The sequence below is a fragment of the Euwallacea similis genome, chromosome 2, assembly GCF_039881205.1.
Source record: "Euwallacea similis isolate ESF13 chromosome 2, ESF131.1, whole genome shotgun sequence".
In the NCBI taxonomy this organism is placed as follows: Eukaryota; Metazoa; Arthropoda; class Insecta; order Coleoptera; family Curculionidae; genus Euwallacea; species Euwallacea similis.
In genome coordinates, this window is record NC_089610.1 from 5,959,863 (window position 1) to 5,983,748 (window position 23,886).

Genomic DNA, 23,886 nt, shown 5'->3' on the forward strand with positions numbered 1-23,886 from the left:
TGCTTCGTGTATATCCGGTTGCCTATATCTATCTGTTGATAAATTTGAAGGTAATTCCCGCGTTTCTACGGAGCGTTTAAATCGTTTCGAATTGATAATCTTATTTCCGTTTTATGTGGTAATAAAACCGAGACAAGCAGGTTAAAAAAAGGCATATGTGAAATTAAAATCGGATTTAATCAGTGTATTTATATATTTCTTGATAGACAAATAACTATTTTTCGTTTGCTTGTAGCCATTTGCTGCTCCGAAATTTGCCTGTCTTTAAATTCGCAGTCTACACATTAAATGTGCGTGTGCGACTGATTTTTTACTGTTTATAATTTTTTTTATTGATGTTCTGTTTATCATTTTCAGACGCGATTACGTGTATTGTCAGGTCAATATTTGAACAAATCAGCATTGAAATCGGAGTGTTGTTTGTATCAGGGTATCATAAAAATCCTATTGTTACTAGTTTTTGTGGCATACCTAGTTTTATTTGCTTTGATAAAGAGATTTGGAGAGGAGACTTTCTAGACAATAATTGTAATTTACTCAAAAACTGAAAATAAGTACTTATTTTCTATTGTGAAATTGTTAACAACAATAGCAACCTTCTACAATATTGACGGCACCGCTTATTTGTCTTTGAATGTACATAATAATTACTTATTTATAATCCAATCATACTTTCAAGTGAGACCATGAAGATGTTTTTACAAAGGATCTAGCCCAGACCCAGAACACGTAATAAATACTATATACAGTGTCAGCATAGCAACATGTTAGGATTGGTGGCATAGTCGTTAGTCTTGTAACTTATAGAGTTAAGAAGCATTAAAACTTTAATGCATTGTCTCAGACTAAAGATCCTTTAAGTATCACTTTACACCTATTGTACAATGTTATTATCCTCGATTTAAATAATCTGTAAGTCCTGCTTGCTCAACCATCTTATAGAACATCCCATCTCTATTGGACAGCAGTCTCTCAGGTGTGTCAAATTCTTTAATTTCCCCTCGATCCAACACCAAGATTTTATCCGAATCTACGATGGTATGTAACCTATGGGCAATAGAGAATATAGTGCAATTTGCGAAGTTTTCTTTAATAGCCGCATGCAGCATTGCATCTGTCTGAGGGTCCATATTGGCAGTCGCCTCGTCAAGAACTACAATTTTGTTGTGTCTGATGATAGCTCTGGCTAAACACACAAGCTGTCTCTGTCCAGAACTTAAAGCTGGGGCGTTTTCGTTTATTGGCATTTCTAAGGTGTGGATACTTTCCTTGAGGTGCACCCGATCCAGGAGCTTCCAAATTTCTTCATCAGAATATTGGAGGTAGGGGTCGATGTTGGTTCTGATAGTCCCACTAAAGAGAACCGGGTCTTGGGGAATAATCGCAATGCTCTGCCTTAAGAACTCAACTGCCACGTGCTTGATGTTCACTCCATCGATCAAAATGCTGCCTTCCACTTCGTAGAGCCTGAACAAAGTGGACAGAATCGAAGATTTTCCCGCCCCAGTTCGGCCGCAAATGCCAATCTTCTGATTGGGGAAAACATCGAAGTTGAGGTTCTTTAGCACCAGCTCTTTTCCGTAAGACAGGCTCACATCCTTGTACTTCACATGACCTTCAGTAGGCCAGTTCTCTATTTTACTGCCACATTTGTTTTCTTGCTTCAGTTCAGTATATTCCAACGCCCTTTCCACTGAAGTCATTTGGTTCTCCAACTCTGCCCAGTTGCGGACTCCCCATTGGACACTGCCGGCCAGCATGAAGACTTGCGTGAGAACTAAACCTACATTTCCAGCGCTGGTGTCTAATGGCAAGAACTGTGATTTAAGAAAGCTCAAGTTCGATTTCCTGAACGCTTACCAGTGTCAAAGAACAGGAACCTGAATACTACGAGAATAATCAGGACTGAGCATAAAGAGTCAAGCAAGAAGCCAAAGGCCCTGGAGGTGCAAGTGAGCATGAAATGGGCTGACGTGTAGAGGTCTTGATGTCGGTCAAATTCGAGCTTCAAAATCTCTTCAGCCTTATAGGCCCTTATCGTTGTTAGCCCTTCCAAGGATGCATTGAGATGTCCAACTAAAGGACTTCGGCCTGAAAATCATCGGGTTCTCTAGAATAGGGTGCAATTTAAAGAAAGCTGACGCTCACTTGCTGCCTCTAATCGCTTCAAACTCCTCCCTGTGGGCAGGTATAGCTTCCTCACAATATAGGTCACAATAAAGAAAATTGTGGCCGGAATCAGGAATCTCCAGTTAACTAGGGATATGTTGACCACCACCCCAATAATCTGCACTGCTACCTATAGTTGAAATCAGTTTATTACCCTCTTTTGAAGTCATCCTTAAAACCCTTCAACTCACTCTAAAGCACTCAACAAAAGTATAAGGCAGAAACTCGTCAATGTTGATCAGATCTTGTGAAAATCTATTCAGGACGTTGCCAATAAAGTGGGTGTCAAAGAAGGACATCACTGCGTTGATGACTGTAACGGCCATGACTTTGTGAACTTTAATGGAGGCCCTTCTGCATAAATCGAAGATAAAATATGATCTAGCCAGGACTAGAAACACAGAAACTCCTATCATTGCTGAATAGAGCTTGATGAATATGTCTTTTCGCGAAACAGTTTCATCGAAGAGGGTCGTGTTGGTTTGGTTGCTTACCATCAAGTCTACTTCTTTTTGTTGTTCGTCGACCCTGGAAGGCATAGATATTTTCTTAAAAATGCGGGTCTTCATGAATGATAGATACCGATCACGTGACAAGCATATGGCACTGTAATTGATTGGGCGCAAGCAGCAAACGCGGTCTATTTATCAAATTCGTAAAATCACGTCATAATTATGAATGACTTCTGTACCCGTTCGTGGAGAAAGAGCTTTAGGTGAATCCTGGTTTCATATACTTACCACATGGCTATGAACTTATCTCCGGCTGTCTCCGACCCCTGAGATAACACGTAAGCTAACACGACAGTCAAGAAGTAGCACATTCCTCCTCCATATTTGATATACCTTCTATACACTTTGAAGCTTACATCACCTTTCTTGGTCACTTCCTTGTAGATTTTCTTGGCTTTATTTTGCTCAGTCTCCAGCAGTTGCACCTTCTCCTCATCTTCTACATGCGTTTTCTCGCTGATAACTTTCCCATTTTCTTTATGCTCTTCAATAATTTCTTTCTCAATTTCATCATCTTTTCCTACGATCTCTGTGAGCTCCTCTACAGACATTTCTGTAGGTTTTCCTATTGACTTGATCTTGGAATTTTTCATAATGATAACGTTGTCGGCATCCTGGATATGGTGTACCGTCTGACTGACTAGAACCACGATCTTCTTCTTCAGGTACTTCTTGATGCATTCGTTGAAGATGTGGTCTTGAACGTGCGCGTCTAGGGCTGTCAGTGAATCGTCCAGGAGGTAAATTTCACTCTCCTTGTAAATTGCCCTGGCTAAATTTACGCGAGCCTGCTGACCCTTGCTGAGGTTGATCCCGTTATCGGCCACTATAGTTTGGTCTCCATTTTCCAGAAGGTTCAAGTCGTAAACCAAGGCACAAACTCGGATAACTTCTAGGTACCTCTGTTCGTTGTACTCTTGACCAAATAAAATATTTTGTCTAATGGAGGAGGGGAACAGCCACGGGTCCTGAGAGGCATAGGAAATTCTTCCATTAGTGCTAACTATTCCGCTCTCAAGAGGATAGTCTTGAAGCAATGCTTTAAGCAAAGAGCTCTTCCCTGACCCTACAGGTCCAGTGACAATGACCAAGCCTGAAGTGATGTTTAGAGTGGCATCTTGCAGAGCTATGCGCTTGTTGATGGTGACTGTAGCATCCTTCAGACTCAAACTAGGAAAATCTGTAGGCTCGTCGTGACTACTGTCTCTGTGCAACTCGTCAGCTTGAAGGACCCTGTTGATTCTAGTGACTGCGGCTAAAAGTTCCGCAGCCCTGGACATGCCGATTGGGATGGCCACTCCCAGAAGATGTCTGAGGTTATTGAACATGTTGGATACGTAGAATATAAGTTTGGCGTCTGGGATGTAGCCCATCCAGAGGTAGCTGACTATGAGCACGTAGAAGCCGATTTTCGTAGACACGATCCCAGTTACTACGATTAGAGTCCGAAGATAGAAAGTGAGACGCATCGTGTTTATTTCTTTTCTGGAAGTTTAATTGCGAGGTTTACTGCATTTATTGGTTAAAAAGTGTGGTTGAGGCTACTTACTTTCTTTTATCGTTAACAAGATTGTTGAAGAACTTCTCCCAAGTGTACAGCTTAATAATCTTAATCGAGGATAATATCTCTTGCATCGTCTGCAGCCTTTGATCCGTCTTCTTTCCGACTTTCAGCCTCAGAATGGTGATCCACCTCCCAATGTACACTGTGAAAACTCAATTTAAGCTAAAGAACATGTAGCACCAAAAACTTACATTGGAGTGGCATCACTGATATCAAGAAAGTCATCCCGATCAATGATATCCATCCCATCTTGACCAGCAGTAAATAAACTATAAAGCCAGATGAAATTATTCCAATCCACATGTCGTTGAATAGCCAGATAGACGCTTCGAATACGTGAACGTCTTTGGTGATCAACGTGACAATATTGCCTAAACTGATATCGTTCATGGCTGCAGGGGTAAGTTTGAGGGCCTTTCGGTAGAGGAGGGAGCAAAAGGAGGTTCTGATTTTAATCGCGAAGATTTGGACGAAAATGATATAGTTATGCCAGAAGAAGAAGTTGTAGATGTTTATTGCAATTACTACTGCAGCATACATGTAGATCTCGTTTTGACTACAGCTGTCCTGGCTTTTGAAGCAGTTGATAAGGCTGCTCATCGCGTAGGGCTCCATGGCACTGAAATTAGTGGCTCGTAAAATTCTTAGTGAAAAGTGGACATACTTACATGTTAAACAATTTATGAGCTAATAGTATGAGGCCTATAAACATGTATTTCAGCCCGAATCTGGCCCAAACTAATCGGGCAAAAGAGGGCTTTTCTTTGAGGTGTTCAGATTTCCATTGAGATTCAATTTTGTCTCCACAATGATCTGAATGGAGGGTTTTTAGTACGTCGTATAGGTCCTCTTCTTCCAAATCATTTTTCAGAGCTCTCGAAAATAGTTTCCGGGTATATCTGGAAATAAATCGGTTGCTTCAGTAATTGATTGATTTTTTCTTTGAGAGCTTTCTTGGTCTCCCAGGAAAACATCCCAAAATTTGCTCATTTCAGTGTCCTCGCCCTTTTATCACATAAATTCGTCATCTTTAATTTAACATTCTGTATATTGTGGGAAATCCTCAAGCAGTTCGCCTACAACTATTTCTCCCTGTTTCTCTTCTTTTATCGTTATGTATGGGTGTTTTTTCTCGGTCAGTTTGCCAGCACGATAATGTTCAAAGAAAAGAAGAAATTGAACAATAATCTGCCATGATTTCATCGCTTCTATAAGCACTACTTTGCTGGAAAAGTTACCAAGAGTTTAAAAATCTGGGTCTTAGACTATTGAGTTAAGTTACTAAAGGCTCGTTGGGATTGAAGGCCGGTTTTTCACCCATCCTGGCGGCTTCGCCAGCAATATAATCATCAAGAGTTTGGATGAGATATGGAAATGCAACATTATTAGAGGACAACTATTAGGAGAAACCATGAGATTTTATGCGGTTTACGCTATACTCGACCCCAAAAAAGTTTTTCTGCAATATTTTCGAAAATCGACTGCAAATAGTTCCCAAAAAATAAAAACTTACATAAATGTTGCCAGTGACAAAATGTTGGCTTTTTCCCTAGGGTTTTGCTTCCTAATCTCTTTCCCCGTATGATCCATGATTCGACGCTTTCCTCGTCAAATCCAACTAATTATGAACTTAAACACTTTTCACCGCTAACAACCTCCTCAAGCACTTGTGACACAAATCGATTTCATCCACAACCACTATACCGCAGCTTCTACTCAATCGCTCTACCGCATGTTTTAAGGTACCATCGTCCTCTACCAAGCACGAAGCAAAATGTCCCAAATGCGTGGGTTTCAGCTTTTTATTAACTTCACCGTTAAATCCTTCTAAATTTCGCGATAAACTTGTAGGTTTATAAATTATGAGAGCTTTAGAGCACTTGTAGCGACGGCTGCTATTGGTCTTTTAGACAAAGCCTCGATGGTAAATATTAATTATTGTTTTTAGATAGGTACATAAACTTTCTGTAAATATGGAAAGACAACGATATGGGAGAACTGAAAATGAAAAAAAGCAGATTGTATTGTCGTTGGTGTAACGTAGTGATAATCAACCTTTCAGGTTTTTTTCCACGATAATGTTATGTGTTTTGTGTAGAAGCTCACATTTTCGGACATTTAAAACTTTTAAAGAGATCCCATAGAACTGGCAAGATGCTTCAAAATATTCAAGGGTTTGAGAAGAATCTCCGAATTCTCAAAATTTAGAGGAGAAATCTCAGAATTCTCTATTTTTAAGAATTAAGAATTTTTAAGGATAAATCCAAAAATGCCTCTACTATTACCTTTAGGATATTCAAGATCATTTTCACTGTGTGTAGAAGATCTCAAAATTTCTTGCGATTTTCTAGGATAACTTTCATGGAATTTAAGAATTATTTAAGAAAGTTTGAAGGAGAATGAAGGAAATTTCAACTTGAAGTAGCAAACTTTATTTAGCCCCCTGTAGAGCGAAAACAAGCAACTTTTGCACGAATCAGTTTAACCCTGATGAGGATCAAAACCTTATCCACACCTTCACGTGGTGACCTCTGGATACCTGTTCCCACGCTTCCGGGTAACTAATCCCGAAAAAGGGAGAGGGAGGTGACAGACAGAAAGCAGAAGGATGGATGTTCAATATGTAAAACAAGGGAGTGTCTGGGCGTGGTCATGCCGAAGGAACGACTTATTGCATTATCGGAAACCAGTCTTTGGCGCAAACACGACAAAAAAGGCCATAGAAGAACAAAACAAAATGACGAAGGGAGCAAACACCAAAGGACGGCCATACACGTATGGATGTAAAGAGAAGCATCTCAGGAGAAAATGCACATATGCAGGAACAATTTCAATTGCCGAAGGAGAAAGCAAACATTTCTGTTGGATGTATAGATCAGGATTCATAATAATACGATACAGGACCAGAAGGCTATGGAGAAAAGAATTGGAAGGAGGGAGAGTGGCGTTGCCCCGCAACTTGGAAGGGCACTAATCGAGTATGGGGAAGTGCGAAGCCATCATCACGATCACGAAGGCAGTCCAAGCTAATTTTAATCAAGGTACGAATATTACATAGAATTTCACATTAAAGAATTTATTAAATAAATTTAAAAAAGAGCTAAAGAAGCATTATTCAACTAGTGCGATATATATTTTCAGATTTAATCTTGTCAAGTAGAAATTCGAATAATAAAAAATTGAGCTTTCATAAGACCTCTATATCTTCCCATTGTTTTCTATTTATGAAACACTTAATTTCATTGAAACGTGCGTTTAAGAAACTGTGGTGTCACCGTGACGACATTCAAATGTCTTATATATGAAACATTAAAAAGTTAAGTTCGTATGGGAAAAAGGTGCCTATTTATGAACCAGAATGATCTACACTTTAATGATTTAACTGATAAATTAAGGCCCAAATTTGTTTTTATTAGAATCGCTCGCCTAGGTACCTACATACTACGAAATTACTATGTTAAGTCAATTGATTAAACACTTCCTAATGCAATAACCTTTGTTGTACGTTCTGTGCGTTTCAGGAGGATCGTTCATTTTCTATTTTTCTTTGTTTTTGAATAATGCTGTATCACGCAAATGGAGCGTTGTTTGAGCGAGATAACATTCACCCTTTGTTAACGTGTCAGTGACCAATCTCTCACTGCCCTTAGAATAGTGGTAATTTGTTAGTGTTTAATTTTTTTTCATGTCCGAGATTGACCCTTGTTCAAGCATAGGTAATTATGCTTTTTGAACAAGAGGTCACACATTGATTTTTCTGAAGTAAAAATCAATAAATAAATTCGAAGAAAATCTCGGCTTTCGGGGATTTTACGAATTTTTCAAATGTAACGCGTCTTCCATTTCTGATTTTTTCCAATCCCCTCTCAATACGGTCCTCAGTTAATTCCAGTCAACTGTCAAATTTATGTAAATTTTTTTGTCTTTTCAACACCTACTTAAGTCAGGACCGTACCTAATTTTTTCAAGTCATGAATTTTTTAATAGAAACTTTATGATTTACCAATTCAAAATAGGTTTTTTTTTCAATATAAAATAGTTATTTTACAGCTTTGACGCAAATGATTTTTAGAGTGTTCCTACGTCTAGTTTCAGCCCTTAGTAGAAGGTGAGAGCTATTCTCAGCCAGTTTCAGCTGAGAATAGTGAGCAATTCCGCTTATCTAAGAACCATTCCTGGGAGGTGATACTCAAGTAAAATAACAAAAAAGCGATAACCTTATGATTAAATTATTTATTTCTCACATTTACGAATCAATCTTTGAAGATTGATTTTTCATAGCATAGAACAGACTACTTTTATCCTCTAATAGCTTCTTGGGATCGTCGAATTCAACTATATTGCCCCTATCTAGCACCATTACTTTATCACAACCTAAAATAGTACTGAGCCTATGGGCTATTATTATCACAGTGCAATTGCTAAAGTTTTCCTTGATTAGTTCATGGACTAGTTGGTCGGATTCCTCATCCATATTTGCGGTAGCCTCATCCAACACCACAAGCTTATTCTTTCTAATGAAAGCTCTGGCTAGAGATAGAAGTTGCTTCTGGCCGGTGCTCAAGCTCAAGCTCATGATATCGTCATCTAGAGTAGGTATTAAGTCTTTAACTTTAACCTTCTCGAGAACGTCCCATATTTCGCTATCTGAGTAAATTTTGTATGGATCCACATTATCTCGTATTGACCCCTCAAAGATCACTGGATCTTGTGGTATAATGGAAATGCTCTTTCTCAAGTAATTAATCGAAACTGAGGTGATGTCTATTCCGTCTATCAGAATTTTGCCTTCATATTGATACAACCTAAACAAGGTAGACATAATTGACGACTTTCCAGCCCCAGTCCTGCCAACAATCCCTATTTTCTCTCCAGTATTCACAGTGAAATTTATGCTCTTAAGGACTGTGCTTTCAGAATTGTAGGAAAGGCTCACATTATCATACTTCACGGAACCATACTTTGGCCAGTCGTTAATGGCTCCTCCTTTAGTATTCTCTTGCTTGATGTCGGTGTATTCGAGCACTCGTTCTACTGAAGTCATGCAGTTCTCCAAATCTGCCCACTGTCTTACTGCCCATTGCAAGTAACCGGTGAGCATCATCACTTGGGTTAAAGTCAAGCCCACATCTCCCACAGATATGGCTGAAATGTTTTTTTTTACTTAAGATGATATTTGTGAGTTTATGGTGAGCTTACGAGTGTTGGCAAACAGGAGGATTAAGATGATGAACACCACAAACAGGGCGCCGGCAAAGTCCATGATGTAGCCAAAGGCCCTGGTGGTAGTCATCACCATGTAGTAAGTTGAGTTTGCCAAGTCTTGGTGCTTGTCGAATTCGTCTCTCAGTACTTCTTCAGCTTTGTATGCCCGAATTGTGGTCAGGCCTTCGACGGATGCATTTAGGTGGCCCACTAAGGGACTTCGAGCTGGAATTGGAGGGATGGAAGTAACCGGGCGGGTTAGTGAAAGTAACTTGAGTAACAAAAATAAAATTTTTAATTACTCAGGTTGCTTCAAATGTTTCGTTTCGGTACGGTCCTGATTATTTCAAATCATTGCCATATTTAGCTCGCATCGTTATTATTCCTTCTTATACTCACTCATTGCTTCTAACCGCGTCAAAGCCCTTCCAGTAGGGATATACACCATCCTGAGCACGTACAAAGCTAAGAAGAATCCCAAAGCAAATAACAGGAATATCCAGTTCACTGTCGCAATTAAAATCAGCATACCTCCGATGCTTATAAAACTCTAAAAACCAACACTTATTGACCCTAAAAAATCATCTCAAAAGTCCACTGTTTACCCTAAAGAATTCCATAAATATGAAAGGAAAATGCTCGTCGATAACATCCAGATCATAAGAAAATCTGTTCAAGATGTTTCCAATGAAATGATTGTCAAGGAAAGTCATCAGAGAACTGATGATACTTTGGCACATGATTTGATGTATCTTAACAGAGGCTCGTCTGCAGAATCTCAGAATTGAGTAAGACTTGATCAGAGACAAGATTGCGGATGAGAATATGAGCATGGCGTATAAATTAAAAGTGCTATCTCTCTTCTGGACTGCGCCATCATAAGTGATGGTCTCGTTGGTTTTTGAGGACACATTGTTGCCTGCTCCGATGTCGAAGACTTGCTGCTGATAATCCACCCTAATAGTATGAACTTTTAGTGAGGAAACTACACTGGGACAAAAAACTTACCATCTAGAGACAAGCTTTGAAGAGTAGCTATCAGTAAACTGAGCGCCAAGATAAATCAACATGATCAAACCAAAAATCACAAATCCCCCTCCAAACATCAAGTATTTCAGATAAGTGGCAAAATCCACGCTCCCCTCTTTCTTCTTCTCCTGATAAACCTTCTTCTTGCTTTTACTCTCATCTAACTCAATCTCCATCATTTCCATCAGTTTCTTCTGCTTCCCTTCATATCCGATGCTTTTACTCCTAATCGGACTTGGATGGAGCTCCTCTAAGTCTTCCATGAGTAACTTTGCAGGCTTGGAAATTGACTTAATGGAACCTCTATTCATTAATATCACACTTGTTGCGGCCTTGAAGTGGGCAGGGTTCTGAGAGACGAAGAAGATGATTTTGTTCTTTAAGTAGTTTCTTATACAGGCGTTGTAGATGTCGTCCTGGACTCTAACATCCAGGGCTGCCAGGGAGTCATCCAAAAGGTAGATATCGCTGTTCTTGTAGATGGCTCGAGCTAAATTCACCCTGGCTTGCTGACCTTTGCTGAGGTTCATTCCACCATCAGTGACGATGGTCTCATCTCCATTTGGGAGCAAGTTAAAGTCATATTCTAGAGAGCAGACTTTGATGGTTTCATGGTATCGCTCCTTGTCGAAGGGTTGTCCGAAGAGTATGTTCTGCCTTATGCTTGAAGGGAACAACCATGGGTCTTGGCTGGCGTAGGATATCGAGCCACAAACTACGATGGAACCTTTGGTGGTGGCATAGTCTCTGAGGATGGTTTTGAGCAGAGAGCTTTTCCCTGAGCCTACCAGACCTGTCACGATGTTTAAGCCAGGGCGATTTACATTAAACGATATATTCTTCAAGATATTGTCTTTCCCCACTGAAACGCTGACATCTCTAAGATCAATTTTTGCCTTATCTTTGATAAGGGAGGTATTGATCGAAGGGTTGTAATGCTCCTCTATGTGGAGCATTTTGCTGACGCGAGATAGGGAGGCGTAAAATTCTGCCATTTGGGTCAGACCCAAAGGAATAGTGATCCCAACCGAGTGCTTTAACTCTTTGAATAGTCCTATAACATAGAATACCAACTCGGTATTGGTGGAATATCCCAGAGCCACGTAAGCGATCAACAGGACCGGGAAGGTAATTTTTGAGCCCATTATTCCTATGAGGATCAGGCAAATTTTCAGGTAGAATGACGTCATGGTTTTCTTCATTTCTTTTCTGAAGAAGAGATGTTAATTGATTAGCGCTGAATTAAGTAATTATTGAAGTAATTAAAGCTCACTTTCTAGCTTCACAAATTCTATTATAGAAGAACTGCTCCCATGTGTACATTTTGATGATCCTTAGGGCAGTTAAAGCCTCCTGAGTCAGCTGTAGCCTTTTATCGGCCATTTTCCCCACTTTCAGTCTCATTTTGGTGATGGTTTTGCTTAACACAACTGCAAATGGTAATCTTGAGACTTTATAAGTTTTTGGAGTACTTTCCCTACCTTGAATGAGCAAGCCAACGCAGAGCATTCCCATGGCGATGGTGGAGGGAGGGCCCATTTTCGCATAAAGCAGATAAAACACTGTGATAGTCTGCAACACCCCTATTATCATTTCGCTTAGCGTCCATATATTGTGCACCACGAGTTTGATGTCTTTAGTCAAGATGGTCACGATGTTGCCCATGCTGGTCTCGGATATTTCCCCTGGCCGTAGCTTCAACACTTTCCTACACAAATATTGAAATTTTCGGATCAGTGTCCTGCTAAAGTTATCAATAGGGTACTTTAGTCTGGAAACTATCTTAGCAATGTATTGCTCCTCCGTTTCCAAGGAAATTATTCTTTAGCTAAAGTTAACTGACACTGCTAAATCTGCCCTTACTGCAACTTACCTGTAAATAAGGGACGTCAGAGAGGCCTTGATTTGGATTTCAAGCTTGCATTGGACCATGTATAAATTGTGGGCCCAAAAGCAATGGAATATTGCCAGGGCGATCAACATTCCTCCATAGAAGTAGGAGTCATTTCTGGTGAGTTTGGAATGGGGCTGGAAATAGGCAATGAACTTGCTCATGATGTAGGGATGAACGATACTAAAATAAATTGATTAGTGATTAATTAGCTCTTAATTAGCTTGTCTAGGGCTTGCCTGTTAAAAATGGTCCACAATAAGTGGACTAGAGAGAGGACGAAGTAGCGCAAACCAAACCTGGTCCATAGAACTTTAATTAAAGTTTTATTCTGCTTCCATTCTAGCTCCGTTTTATCTCCACATTGCTTGGAGTCGCAGCCATCCGGAATGGCATAGATGTCTTTGTCCTGAAGACTCCCCTTTATGCCCCTCTTGAAGAGACCAAACGTGTATCTGTGAATTAATGTTATTTAATGGAATTCAGTTAGGGGATTTATCGCATACTTACGCGAAAGTTAGGAAGGAAAACAAATTAGCCCTCTCCCTGGGGTTGCTGCGTCTTTCCTCTTTGCCTCCGCTATCCATCTTTTCCCATAAAAACCGTCTTAAAACTTAAATAATGATCGGTCAACTATTAAGTCATCCTTGACTAAACATACTTTATAATGCGACTATTACTTTGAGGAAATCGTTGGCAAGCTAGAATTAAAAAATATTATTAGTGTACTCATATGGATTAGCCGTACCTAACTATCACCTTACAGGGTGTGCGAGATACTAAATTCATACCTACAACCTGCAGGTTTACCGATGGTACTTTACCGTAGATTTGCGGTAAGCCACACGAAAATTATAAGAATAAACTCTTCCAAATATGATATAATTGACCTTTAGTTATGTAATTGATTCACGGAAATTTCGGTTGTAGAAAGTGCATTGCCGGCGACTTGCAGCATACGATGGGTAGTAAGGGGGACAAAGTTAGTATTAAATTTTATTACTTATGTAAAAGGTTCGGTTGATAATTGCTAATTTCTATATTTGCGCAAATGGATATTTTACATGAAATTCCCATTGAATCGTAACTAATGTTGATAATGACTGGTGCTAACACAATGCTACTAAATATCCAAGTTCTGGTATTATCCATAATATTACTTGCAAAAATAAAACAATTTAGCGTTCCTGCTCATGAAACAATGAACTAGCAGGAAAAATTCAAAAGAATTTGTATTAATGGAATTTGAGAGTGATCAGAACGTTAATAACATCAGCGTTCTGCAGCCGATCAGAAAGGCCGCACCTGCTTTCGGAAGCCTGTTGGTCGATATTAAGAAGCCACGCCTCTAGATAACTGAAAATCTCAAATGTGATTCGTCAAGTGGGCGAATATTGAGGCACAAGCCACGCCCGAAGTAATTAGTAAATGTTTCGCTTGGAACAACGAGGCTACTGTCAAAAATAGTAGATGGATGATTTTTCTATTCGTCTATTTCTGCCACTATAGCAGAAATGGCACATATATATTTAGACATAAAACTTGAGATCACACATCCACAGCTACCTAGGAAGGTATCAGCCCCGTCACAGCCAACGCACCTAATTGCTTCCTTGAGTCCAGTTACACCTGGGAGGGGATCTTCCGTGGGAAACAAATGGACGGCCCTCCCCCCGAGGGTTTATTCTTTATTATGACGGACTTGAGTTTCGGTAAATCCTAGAAGAGGTCCACTCATTGACGCGGCACGTCCAGTAGACAGATAGGAATAAGCAAGAATAATGATATTGTGGAAGAAAAAAGGGGAAAGAATTTGAAGGAACTCAATGAAGAATAGGGGAAATGGAACAGTCAAGCAGGGGGAAATAAAATCAAAAGAGGGAAATATGCATTGAAACGAAATGATCTTATTAAGAAATTGCAATCACCGATAGGATTATATTTGCATGCAGTTGAAACTGGTTGTAATCTACACACATACCTATGTTTAATAAGCTTCCTGTTAAACTACTGAGTTGACTTCGCATGGGGCAATTGGAAGATAACAGCTTTGGCCAACTTACACTAAAAATTCATCGAATCAGTAACAAAAATCATTAAAATATATTTCAAGATCAGGCACCAATTATACTAATTTCGAACCTTCAAGCACATCATATCACAGTACGCAATAAAACACCGACATACCATATACATTAGCAACATCCTTAGAAAACCGTCGTTGCAAGGACCTGGCCACCACGACGAATAATAGCCCGATTGTCCTAAATGAGAATTGTTCACTGGAGTGCACGTTGTGAATCGCGAATAATTTGATAATACAGCTCATAACACGATTGTGGTCTACTCTAAGTGGGTAGGAAGGAGTGACACACTTTTGGCTGTTGGCGCTCTCCCTGACCTAGCACCTACTGGTACAAATGAAGTACTTAATCATGAAATTGCGCAACTAGGCCCAGATAGGAAATTTGAGAGTACACATAAAGGCTTAATTATAGATTAAGTCCTTCTTTGAACCGGATAAATTGAACGTTAATTGACATTATGAGGCAATAATTGATAGGTAGCGTTGACGATGATGTGCAATCTTCGAAAGCTCTCTTCACGTGCTGCATTATTTGCAAATTTTTATTTTCAATTGAATTTCCCCTCCGTGGCATTTGCGTTAACACAAAGACGAAATAAAGTGGTTTGTTTACTTACATTTCAAGTCAACAATATGCCATTAGTACTGGTTGTTTAGAATTCCCCATCAAAGAGGTTGAAGGTTCCGGGATGTTACGTTCGCGCTGCAGCGGCTTACAAATTTATGATTATAAAACGAATGAATTGGCTACTAATAACGGCCAACCTTGCTTACGCCATTACCTCTTTTACGGATAGTTAATTACGATTCCACAGCCGCTAAAAATGCATTATAAAATCTCTTAATATGCCCGACGAAGTGCGATTTTCGATGGACTCTACGACCTCCATTTATCGTTTTAAAATAAATAAGGTGGACAGTACTTTTAAATAACTAATTAACCAGCCAAGAACAGCAAAAAGTAGGTAATTTGTTATTGTCCAAACATGACCCCTATTGATTTTTATTTACTGGTGATATCAATGCCATCAAGCAATGGTCATCTATTTTTCTTGACCGTTTAATAACAGATCTGTGCGTGAGGACCATGCAGTTTTAGCAGCCCACTTACAGCTATCTATCGCCAAACTGAAGCACTATGACTGAATCCCTGGAAAATCAGTAAAAAAGAATAATATCTGAGCGCAGTTTTGCCTGAAGACTTGGGTATTTCAAGCTTTGAAGGCAGGCCAGGAAGGCGCGTGGATTTTCCTGGTCGGCGGTTCTTTTTGAGGATAGGATTTCGTTAGATTTACTAAGGCCGGCCCTGGAAACATCACAAGACGGGGATAAATCAGAGAATTCAAGGTCTTAATTTTATATTAAAAGTTTATTCTTTGATTAAAAAATATGGAAAATATTATAAAAACTCTGATGATTATTGATCACCGATCATTAATTCTCGTCGACTGGTTCTTCATGGCATAAAACAAACTGTCCTTATTGGCTAAAAGTATTTTAGGATCTTCATACTCGGCGACATTGCCGTTGTCCAAAACCATCACTTTATCACAACCTAAAATAGTGCTGAGTCTATGGGCAATCATTATCACAGTACAATTGCTAAAACTTTCTCTTATCAGTTCGTTGACCAGCAAATCAGCCTCCTCGTCCATATTTGCTGTAGCCTCGTCTAGTATAAGAATTTTGTTCCTTTTCATTACCGTCCTCGCTAGGGACAGTAGCTGCTTTTGACCAGTGCTTAAGTTCAAACTAACGATATCGTCATTTAAATTAGGAACCAGGTGTTTCATTCGAACTCTCTCCAAAATGTTCCAAAGCTGTTTGTCAGTGTAAAGCTTATAAGGGTCAAGATTGTCTCGAATGCTCCCTTCGAAGATCACTGGGTTTTGAGGTATCACTGATATGCTTCTTCTTAAGAAGTTGATTGATACAGATGTGATATCCACCCCATCAATCAATATCTTGCCCTCATAGTCATATAGCCTGAACAGAGTGGACATGATGGAGGACTTTCCAGCTCCAGTTCTCCCAACAATTCCTACTTTTTCACCGGCATTTACAGTGAAATTTACATTTTTCAGGACTTTAGTTGAAGGGTTATAAGAAAGGTCGACGCTTTGGTACTCAATGGAACCATGTCTTGGCCAGTCATTGAGGGCACCTCCTTTGCTTTCTTCCTGCTTTATTTCTGTATATTCCAGAGCTCGTTCCACGGAAGTCATGCAATTTTCGAGCTCAGCCCAGTGCCGGACTGCCCACTGCAGGAACTGTGTTAACATCATCACCTGAGTCAAGGCTAAACCCACATCGCCAACAGAGATGCCTGCAAAAAATAGCTTCTTATGGTTTTATGATGGTTCTGGCGTCACTTACGAATATCCACGAAGAGCAATATTAAGACTATGAAAACGACAAATGTAGAGGCAGCAATATCCATGGCAAACCCGAATGCTGCCGAGGTGGTAGCGACCATATAGTAAGTAGAGTTTGCCAGGTCTTGGTGTTTGTCGAATTCGTTCTTTAAGACGTCTTCGGCTTTATAAGCGCGAATAGTGGTTAAACCTTCCATGGAGGCATTGAGATGACCTAGCAGAGGACTTCTTGCTAAAATTTTAAATAAAGAAATCATCCACGGGTTTCCCTAAGGGAATTGATTTCATGCAGACACCTTCCCAGAGCAGCTCAAGCGAAGTAACTTCTGTGGTACTCACTCATCGCTTCCAATCTCTTCAAAGCCCTACCAGTGGGCATATATGCCATCCTAAGCAAGTACAAAACGAAGAAGAATCCCACAGCAAGTAAGAGGAAAACCCAGTTTACTGTGGCAATCAGTATCAACATTCCTGCAATGCTGAGGATCCTCTGCAAACCACTTGAATGACTTAATTTCCTTTTAGGGGTTGTACAGGGTGGTTCACGTAAGGTAGTCCACTGCTGTATCTCAAAAAACCATAAGATTTAGAAAAAAGTGTAATATGAAAGTTATTTAGTTTTTAATACATTTTTATTTTTTAATATTTGCGAAGTTATAGAGTTGCTCAGAAAATTGTGGCGTGAAAAAAATAATTTTTTTTCAAATGGAATACCCCATATTTTATTAAGGATACTAATTCTGATTGTAATTATAAGTATTTTTTGTTATTACAAAATATGAGAAATTTTTAGCTGTTTTTGAATTAATTCAGTTTAAAGTAGAGAGCAAAGAAAAAATAAGCTTCTAAAAATTCTCAATAAATTCATATTTTATAATAACAAAAAATACTTATAATTACAAGCAAAATTCATATTCGTAACAAAATATAAAGTATTTCAAAATGCATTTTTGTCACGCCACGGTTTTCTAGACCACCCTGTAGTTTCGAAAATATTAAAAAATAAAAAGTAATGAAAAATTAAATAACTTTTATATCAAAGTTTTTTCTAAACCGAACTGTTTTTGATATCAGGTGGTGGACCATGTTACATAGACCATCGTGTACAATACTGACCCTAGTGAATTCCATCAATATGTAGGGATAATGTTCATCGATTATATCCAGATCATAAGAGAATCTGTTTAAAATATTCCCAACGAAATGATCGTCCATGAAGATCATCAAGCAGTGAATGATGCTTCTGCACATCATTTGATGGATTTTTACTGAGGCTCTTCTGCAGAACCTTAAAATCGAGTACGACCTCAGAAAAGCGAATCCTCCTGAGGAAAATATGAGAATTGCATATAAGTTGAAGGATGAGCGTTTTTTCTGCAAAGCTTCTTCGTATGTGAGTGTCTCGTTTCTTTTGGATGTTACGTTATTGCCCACACTGAGGTCGTAGACTTGCTGCTGGTAGTCTACCCTGTTGGAGGCGATGGGATTAAATTTTTTGGGGGTTTCTAGGGAATCTTACCATAGGGAAAGGAGCTTCATTGAGTAGCTCTCAGTAGATTGAGCTGCTAGGTAGAGGCATAAAATCAGGGCAAAGATCATTAAGCCACCTCCAAATTTGAAGTACCTCAGATATGTCCCCAATTCCACCCTCCCTTCTTTCTTCTCTTCTTGATAAACCCTTGTTTTATTCTTCAAAGGCTCTATTTCCATGACATCAATCAATTTATTTTTTTCCTGACCATCTTCTTCGGTTATACCCGAACCGCCAGGCTTGCCCAACTCTTCCAGTTCCGAGAGATCAGAAACTGATTTGATTGAACCTCTGTTTAGGAATATCACCCTTGAGGCCCTTTGGAAATGAGCAGGGTTCTGAGACACGAACAAGACAATTTTCCCTCTTAAATAGTTCCTTATGCAGTTGTTGTAAATGTCTTCCTGCACTCGGATGTCCAAGGCTGCCAAAGAATCGTCCAGCAGATAGATATCGCTGCTCTTGTAAATAGCTCTAGCCAGGTTAATTCTAGCCTGCTGCCCTTTGCTAAGGTTCATTCCCCCATCAGCTACTACGGTTTCGTCTCTTTGGGGTAGCAACTTCAAGTCGTATTCCAGACAACATACCTTCAACACCTCTTGGTATCTGTTCTTCTCCAGGGCTTGCCCAAAGAGGATATTTTGTTTTATGGTCGAGGGGAACAGCCAGGAGTCTTGACTAGCATAGGACACTGAGCCACAGACTACGACTGACCCTTTGGTGGCTGGATAATCCCTTAAGATAGTTTTCAATAAGGAGCTCTTGCCGGACCCCACAGAGCCAGTTATGACATTGACTCCTGGAGTACTGATGTTAAACGACAAATTTTTCAGGATGTTTTCATGGTGGATTGAAACCGTCACATCCTGAAACACAATCTTTGGCTTTCCTTCAGCTACATTTGCAGGAGTATAACGCTCTTCGATGTGCAGTAATTTGCTCATGCGAGTTACAGAGGCATAGAACTCGGCAAAGTGGGTCAGCCCCAAGGGGATGGCTATGCCAGCCGCATGTTTTACCTCCCTGAAAATGCTTATGATGTAGAAGACCAGTTCGGTGGTAATGGAATAGCCCAATGCCAAATATGAGATCAGCAGGACTGGGAAGGTGATTTTAGAACCGATGATCCCCATCAAGATCAGGCAAACTCTGAGGTAAAATGCAGTCATGGTTTTCTGCATTTCCTTTCTAAAATTTTATGAAGCGTTTTTGATTTAAGGGTAAGACAGGAGCAAACTTTCTGTACGCAATTCCTCAATTTCATTAGTATACTTTCATATAGCGATCGATTATAGAGCCATATTTATAGCTTTAATGAAGTCTAATTCCGGTTAGTTCCTTCTTTTAATGGGAGTTAAAGATCTATACGCTCCTTCAGGTAGTGATCCCTGGATGTCTCTTTCCCCGGGTCCGGGTAATCAACTCCGGACTAGGGAGAGAGAAGTAACAGATGTGAAAGGCAGAAAGATGGATGTTCAACGAGTAAACCCGAGGAGTACTTGGACGCAGTTCTGCTGAAGAAATTACATCAGAAACCAGCCTTTGGGGTAAACGCGACGGGAAAGGCCATAGAAGATCATGACGAAATGGCGAAGGCGCCCAAAACCTAACGGCGACCATACACGAATGGATGTTCTAAAAACACAACAGATAAGAAGAGCAGGGAATCAACTAGCAGAATATGAATAGAGTGAATAGTAGCTACTCGTAGTCCTCTTCCACACTGACTATATATCCCTTAGTGACAGTTTTGGAGTCAAAGAAGTATCTTTCATTTCTGAGGTTTTTCTTGCATAAGAGCTTATGCACACTATGTGCCAAAACGCTAGGCTTGATGTTTTTGAAGATTTTCCTCGTGAAAAAAAAGATCAGGTTAATTCAGTAGCAGAGGGCAGGGAAGGAAGGATGCTCTCCAGAGCGCAGATGATCCAGGCGTGGAGGAACCATGGGCAGAAATACAACGGCTGGATTAATACGTTCATAGCCTCAATCAAAGGATGGATTAATAGGAAGTGGGGCGATGTGGAATATTACTCGACACAGGCGCTCACCGGACACGGAGTGTTTGGTACTTGCTTATGCATGGTAGGACGCAGCGAGGATCAAAAATGTTGATTAAAGAAGTATCTCCTTTAAAGGCTAAGTAGACAGCAGGGGTTTCGTTTTTTAAACAAGTCAGTTTTCGGCTTAATTAAAAAAAATTAAACATAAAAAAAGAAAATAGACAAATTGCATAGAGAAAATTTGCTTCTCAGGTATTCAGGCGTCTTAACTCACTTCCTAGCGCTACAAATCTTGTTAAAAAAGAACATTTCCCAAGTATACATTTTTATGATCCTGAGGGCCGACAAGGCCTCCTGGGTCAATTGCAACCTTTTATCAGCCATTTTGCCTACTTTCAACCTCAAATTTGTAATTGTTCTGGTTAATATTACTGAAAGCATTCATTAATCTTTTTAGTAGACCAAATCACTACAGAGATACCTTGGATAATCATCCCTCCGCAAAGCATGCCAATAGCGATCGCAGAAGGAGGGCCCAGTTTTGCGTAAAGCAAATAAAATATTATAAAAATCTGAATTATTCCAATGATCATGTTGCTCAAAGTCCAGATGTTATGGACCATAAGCTTAATATCTTTGGTCAAGATTGTAACTATGTTTCCCATGTTAGTTTCAAATATCTCTCCAGGTTTCAGCTTTAGAACTTTCCTGGAATAATTTTTTTTAAATCATTTTTTCTTCGATATTTTTAGCCCGAATTTACCTGTAAATTAAAGAGGTTAAAGACGCCTTTATCTGGATCTCCAACTTGCATTGCAACATACGATAATTGTGCGCCCAAAAGCAATGGAATATAAACAATCCTATAACTGTTCCCGCATAGAAATACGCATCGCTTTTGGATATTTTGGATTTTTTTTGGAAAAATGAGATAAATTTGCTCGTTACGTGTGGCTGGACAATACTGCAATGTCATTAGTTCAGGTTAGTTGAGGAGATTTAAAAAAAAGAAAAACTCACCTGTTGAAAACGATCCATATCAAATGAAGAGTGAACAAAATAGAGTATCTTATCCTGAATCTCCTCCATAGGAGTTTTATTAAGGTCTTATTCTGCTTCCATTCTAACTCAATTTCGTCTCCGCATTCTTTGGAATTGCAGTCTTCAGGGATGGAATAAATGTCTTTATCTTGGAGGTTTCCTCCAATCCCTCTCCTGAAGAGGCCAAATGTGTATCTGGAATAGAAATAAATTTAAGGAGAACGTGCAAAAATGGTTAATAATTATTGCTGCTTACGCAAAAGTCAGAAAGGAGAAAACGTTTGCTCGATCTCTTGGATTAGTCCGTCTGTCCTCCTTTCCAGAGTTATCCATTTTAGACTTCTTTTAATGGCAGAATATATTGTTTTTACATAATCGTTTAAATATCCATTTCTGCTTTCTTCAGGAAGGCCTAAAGGAGTTAAAATAAGAACATTATTCCATACTAACTGCTTCTGTATCTTTTACGCTGTAGCGTGAGTGCCTGTTCATAGATTGATTGTGCGTTTTGTTATGTAACTACCCTAACACGGACATATACAGGGTCCATCTTCAATGGCAATATGAACCGTTAACGAAATACCATGACATAGGCTTTTTTCTGTATCATATGTTAAGGTTCAGTCTTGCAGTATGTGCAAATATAAAAAAATTTGTTTTCGTAAAGATCATCTTGGAAATAACGAAAGAAAAAACGAACAAGCACAGAAAATAAATAAAAGAGGCGCTCGAATGATAAAAATCTAGTGGGGCAAGATCTGGTGGACGTGCTAACCAACGTATATCTCCGTTGTTTGAAGTAATTACTGGGAAATATCTAAAAACGTTTTTTCCAATATTTCAGGTTTCTTTTGAATGTCTCAGAAAGTCATGGGAATTTTTCAAATTTGGACACCTTGTATATGCAGCCGTATGATAATAATTGTATTTTTTGTAATAGATAATAGAAAAGAGGAAAAAATCTGAGTAAATCAATAATGATGTTTCATAGCTACGTACCGGTACAAAGTAGCACGAAGACTGTCTTTGTTGTGCACTAGACTGTAGTTATAAGTCTATAAAACCACCCAAGTAACAACATACGATTATTTATACTTTAATCTCCATGGAGGGTAAAACCCTTTTTGGCATACTTCCTGGTTTGGTGTAGGTAGCAGCGTTAGTTAGAGTTTACTGTGTGTGCATGTAAGTGTATAAAAACAATTTACCTACCATGAAACCAGCACCTTTTATTAATTCCACACTTAACAACACAACCGCAAACAAAGAGGTCTTTCCTTCCTTTTCAGGCACAAACTGTCCGATGATTTACATGTGCATTAAGTGTTAACTACTACTTAGAACTGGTCAGTTAACTTTCAGAGTACTTCATAGGCACCGGTTCTTCCAAATTACCTTTTCAAAACGGACTTCGCTTACCGCAAAATATAAACACTTAAAAACCATCGATAAATACTTCTGTCGGAGACCGCAGATGACCATTTGTGGTCTGAAGCGCAGATAAGAGAATCAACTTCTTCGCGCGTAAAGTGCTACGTATCTCTTTAACATCGGGAAAACCAACAGCCATATACTGATAATAATTAAAAGTTATTCTGTCATTTTTTCATTATTCATAAAATTGTCTTTGTAAACCAATCCAAAGCCGAATTGTCGGGATGCATCTTTTCTTTTTTTTTTTTAATGTATTATTGCCCAATTTTCGCGATTCTTCACCGTTCACGAGATTTTTCTTCATTTGTCTCGTATAAATGAGCACTGAATAATTTTACTTTAGAAGTAGATCCATTACCGGCCTTATGGAGGTGAGGGAGGTTAGGCGATAGCCCAAGGCAGCGGACTTTCCTGGTCGGCGGATTTTTTGGGGGGTAAGGGGGCGGGGATTAAAAATTTTACCCAAGGCGCTAGACTTACGAAGGCCGGCCCTGGGTAGATACTCGTAAGGGTTGCAACTCTTTTTCGCAAGAACGTTTTTGAGCAAATTTCAAGAAAGAACGTCAGTCATGGGTATTTCTGAAATGTTCGAAGCTGAACAGGCTAAAAAACGGATAGAAGGTTAAGACATTGAAACCACCTTGTCACACTTGATAATTTCTATTGGCGTTATCTGCAGTTTTATTAAGTAATAGCTTCATAAGTGTATGCAAATATATTAAACGAGTTAACAAAATCATTTCAAAAAACAATACAGTAGATACCCGTTGCGATTGGGTTCCCCGGTAAAAAAAATGATTTTTTAGTGGAGCCTTAACGTTTCGTCCTACCATCAGACATCATGTTCTGCCTAATTCAGTATGAAAGAACCTTTGCACCAAACTCTTGATGACCTCATTGGCCAATCCAAGTGTCCATTAACGACTTTGGGAGCATAACATGACATCGTTTTATGGGGTAAAGAAGTAATTCCCAAGAGACCTGCAACCTTGGAACCAATTGGAAATATTGTGATTATGAAGACCATGCAAAAACCCTGTTCCACG

The 23,886-nt window shown here is 39.3% G+C and overlaps 4 protein-coding genes across 7 annotated transcripts in view; all 4 read right to left on the reverse strand.

Annotated features, from left to right (window-relative positions):
* Positions 1-584: 584 nt before the first annotated feature.
* Positions 585-6,148, reverse strand: LOC136419128 (ATP-binding cassette sub-family C member 4-like). 2 transcript variants are annotated; one of them, XM_066405298.1, is made up of 9 exons: positions 5,759-6,148; positions 4,914-5,144; positions 4,437-4,864; positions 4,231-4,387; positions 2,910-4,166; positions 2,361-2,697; positions 2,149-2,299; positions 1,861-2,091; positions 585-1,804 (listed from the first exon to the last, which is right to left on the reverse strand). In XM_066405298.1, the coding sequence occupies exons 1-9, from the start codon at positions 5,833-5,835 to the stop codon at positions 891-893; spliced, it is 3,783 nt and encodes a 1,260-aa protein (XP_066261395.1). In that variant the 5' UTR covers positions 5,836-6,148; the 3' UTR covers positions 585-890. The 2 variants fall into 2 exon arrangements, with proteins under 2 accessions (XP_066261395.1, XP_066261393.1); XM_066405296.1 differs by having other exon boundaries at positions 2,149-2,295; positions 2,357-2,697; positions 5,759-6,147.
* The window catches only part of Ak1 (Adenylate kinase 1), a 28,392-nt gene continuing 8,514 nt past the window's right edge, over positions 4,009-23,886 (reverse strand). Inside the window, exon 6 of the transcript XR_010753082.1 lies at positions 4,009-4,018. The gene's annotated coding sequence lies outside the window, so the exon portion shown is untranslated. The remainder of the gene's footprint in view (positions 4,019-23,886) is intronic.
* Positions 8,464-15,502, reverse strand: LOC136416772 (probable multidrug resistance-associated protein lethal(2)03659). Of its 2 annotated transcripts, none has more exons than XM_066402134.1 (11): positions 15,074-15,502; positions 12,881-13,071; positions 12,610-12,825; positions 12,353-12,553; positions 11,961-12,187; positions 11,753-11,909; positions 10,459-11,688; positions 10,056-10,407; positions 9,850-10,000; positions 9,445-9,675; positions 8,464-9,390 (listed from the first exon to the last, which is right to left on the reverse strand). In XM_066402134.1, the coding sequence occupies exons 2-11, from the start codon at positions 12,955-12,957 to the stop codon at positions 8,492-8,494; spliced, it is 3,741 nt and encodes a 1,246-aa protein (XP_066258231.1). In that variant the 5' UTR covers positions 12,958-13,071; positions 15,074-15,502; the 3' UTR covers positions 8,464-8,491. The 2 variants fall into 2 exon arrangements, with proteins under 2 accessions (XP_066258231.1, XP_066258238.1); XM_066402141.1 differs by lacking the exon at positions 15,074-15,502 and adding an exon at positions 14,352-14,449.
* On the reverse strand, positions 15,880-22,843 carry LOC136419132 (probable multidrug resistance-associated protein lethal(2)03659). Of its 2 annotated transcripts, none has more exons than XM_066405300.1 (11): positions 22,619-22,843; positions 21,663-21,818; positions 21,386-21,601; positions 21,129-21,329; positions 20,847-21,073; positions 20,640-20,796; positions 18,351-19,550; positions 17,948-18,299; positions 17,171-17,321; positions 16,833-17,063; positions 15,880-16,782 (listed from the first exon to the last, which is right to left on the reverse strand). In XM_066405300.1, exons 2-11 carry the CDS (start codon positions 21,737-21,739, stop codon positions 15,881-15,883), a joined length of 3,714 nt encoding a protein of 1,237 aa, XP_066261397.1. In that variant the 5' UTR covers positions 21,740-21,818; positions 22,619-22,843; the 3' UTR covers position 15,880. The 2 variants fall into 2 exon arrangements, with proteins under 2 accessions (XP_066261397.1, XP_066261398.1); XM_066405301.1 differs by lacking the exon at positions 22,619-22,843 and adding an exon at positions 22,406-22,488.

Excerpts from the sequence above, each read along its gene's own strand:
- LOC136419128 (XM_066405298.1), bottom strand. The coding sequence starts at position 5,835 with ATGGATCATACGGGGAAAGAGATTAGGAAGCAAAACCCTAGGGAAAAA. Across the intron at positions 5,145-5,758 it reads TTGTCACTGGCAACATTTAT|ATATACCCGGAAACTATTTT; the intron begins GTAAGTTTTTAT and ends ATTTATTTCCAG. Across the intron at positions 4,865-4,913 it reads GCTCATAAATTGTTTAACAT|TGCCATGGAGCCCTACGCGA; the intron begins GTAAGTATGTCC and ends CACTAATTTCAG.
- LOC136416772 (XM_066402134.1), bottom strand. The coding sequence starts at position 12,957 with ATGGATAGCGGAGGCAAAGAGGAAAGACGCAGCAACCCCAGGGAGAGG. Across the intron at positions 12,826-12,880 it reads TTTTCCTTCCTAACTTTCGC|ATACACGTTTGGTCTCTTCA; the intron begins GTAAGTATGCGA and ends ATTAATTCACAG. Across the intron at positions 10,408-10,458 it reads TCAAAGCTTGTCTCTAGATG|GGTGGATTATCAGCAGCAAG; the intron begins GTAAGTTTTTTG and ends TCATACTATTAG.
- LOC136419132 (XM_066405300.1), bottom strand. The coding sequence starts at position 21,739 with ATGGATAACTCTGGAAAGGAGGACAGACGGACTAATCCAAGAGATCGA. Across the intron at positions 21,602-21,662 it reads TTCTCCTTTCTGACTTTTGC|ATACACATTTGGCCTCTTCA; the intron begins GTAAGCAGCAAT and ends TTTCTATTCCAG. Across the intron at positions 21,074-21,128 it reads TTAACCTCTTTAATTTACAG|GAAAGTTCTAAAGCTGAAAC; the intron begins GTAAATTCGGGC and ends AAATTATTCCAG.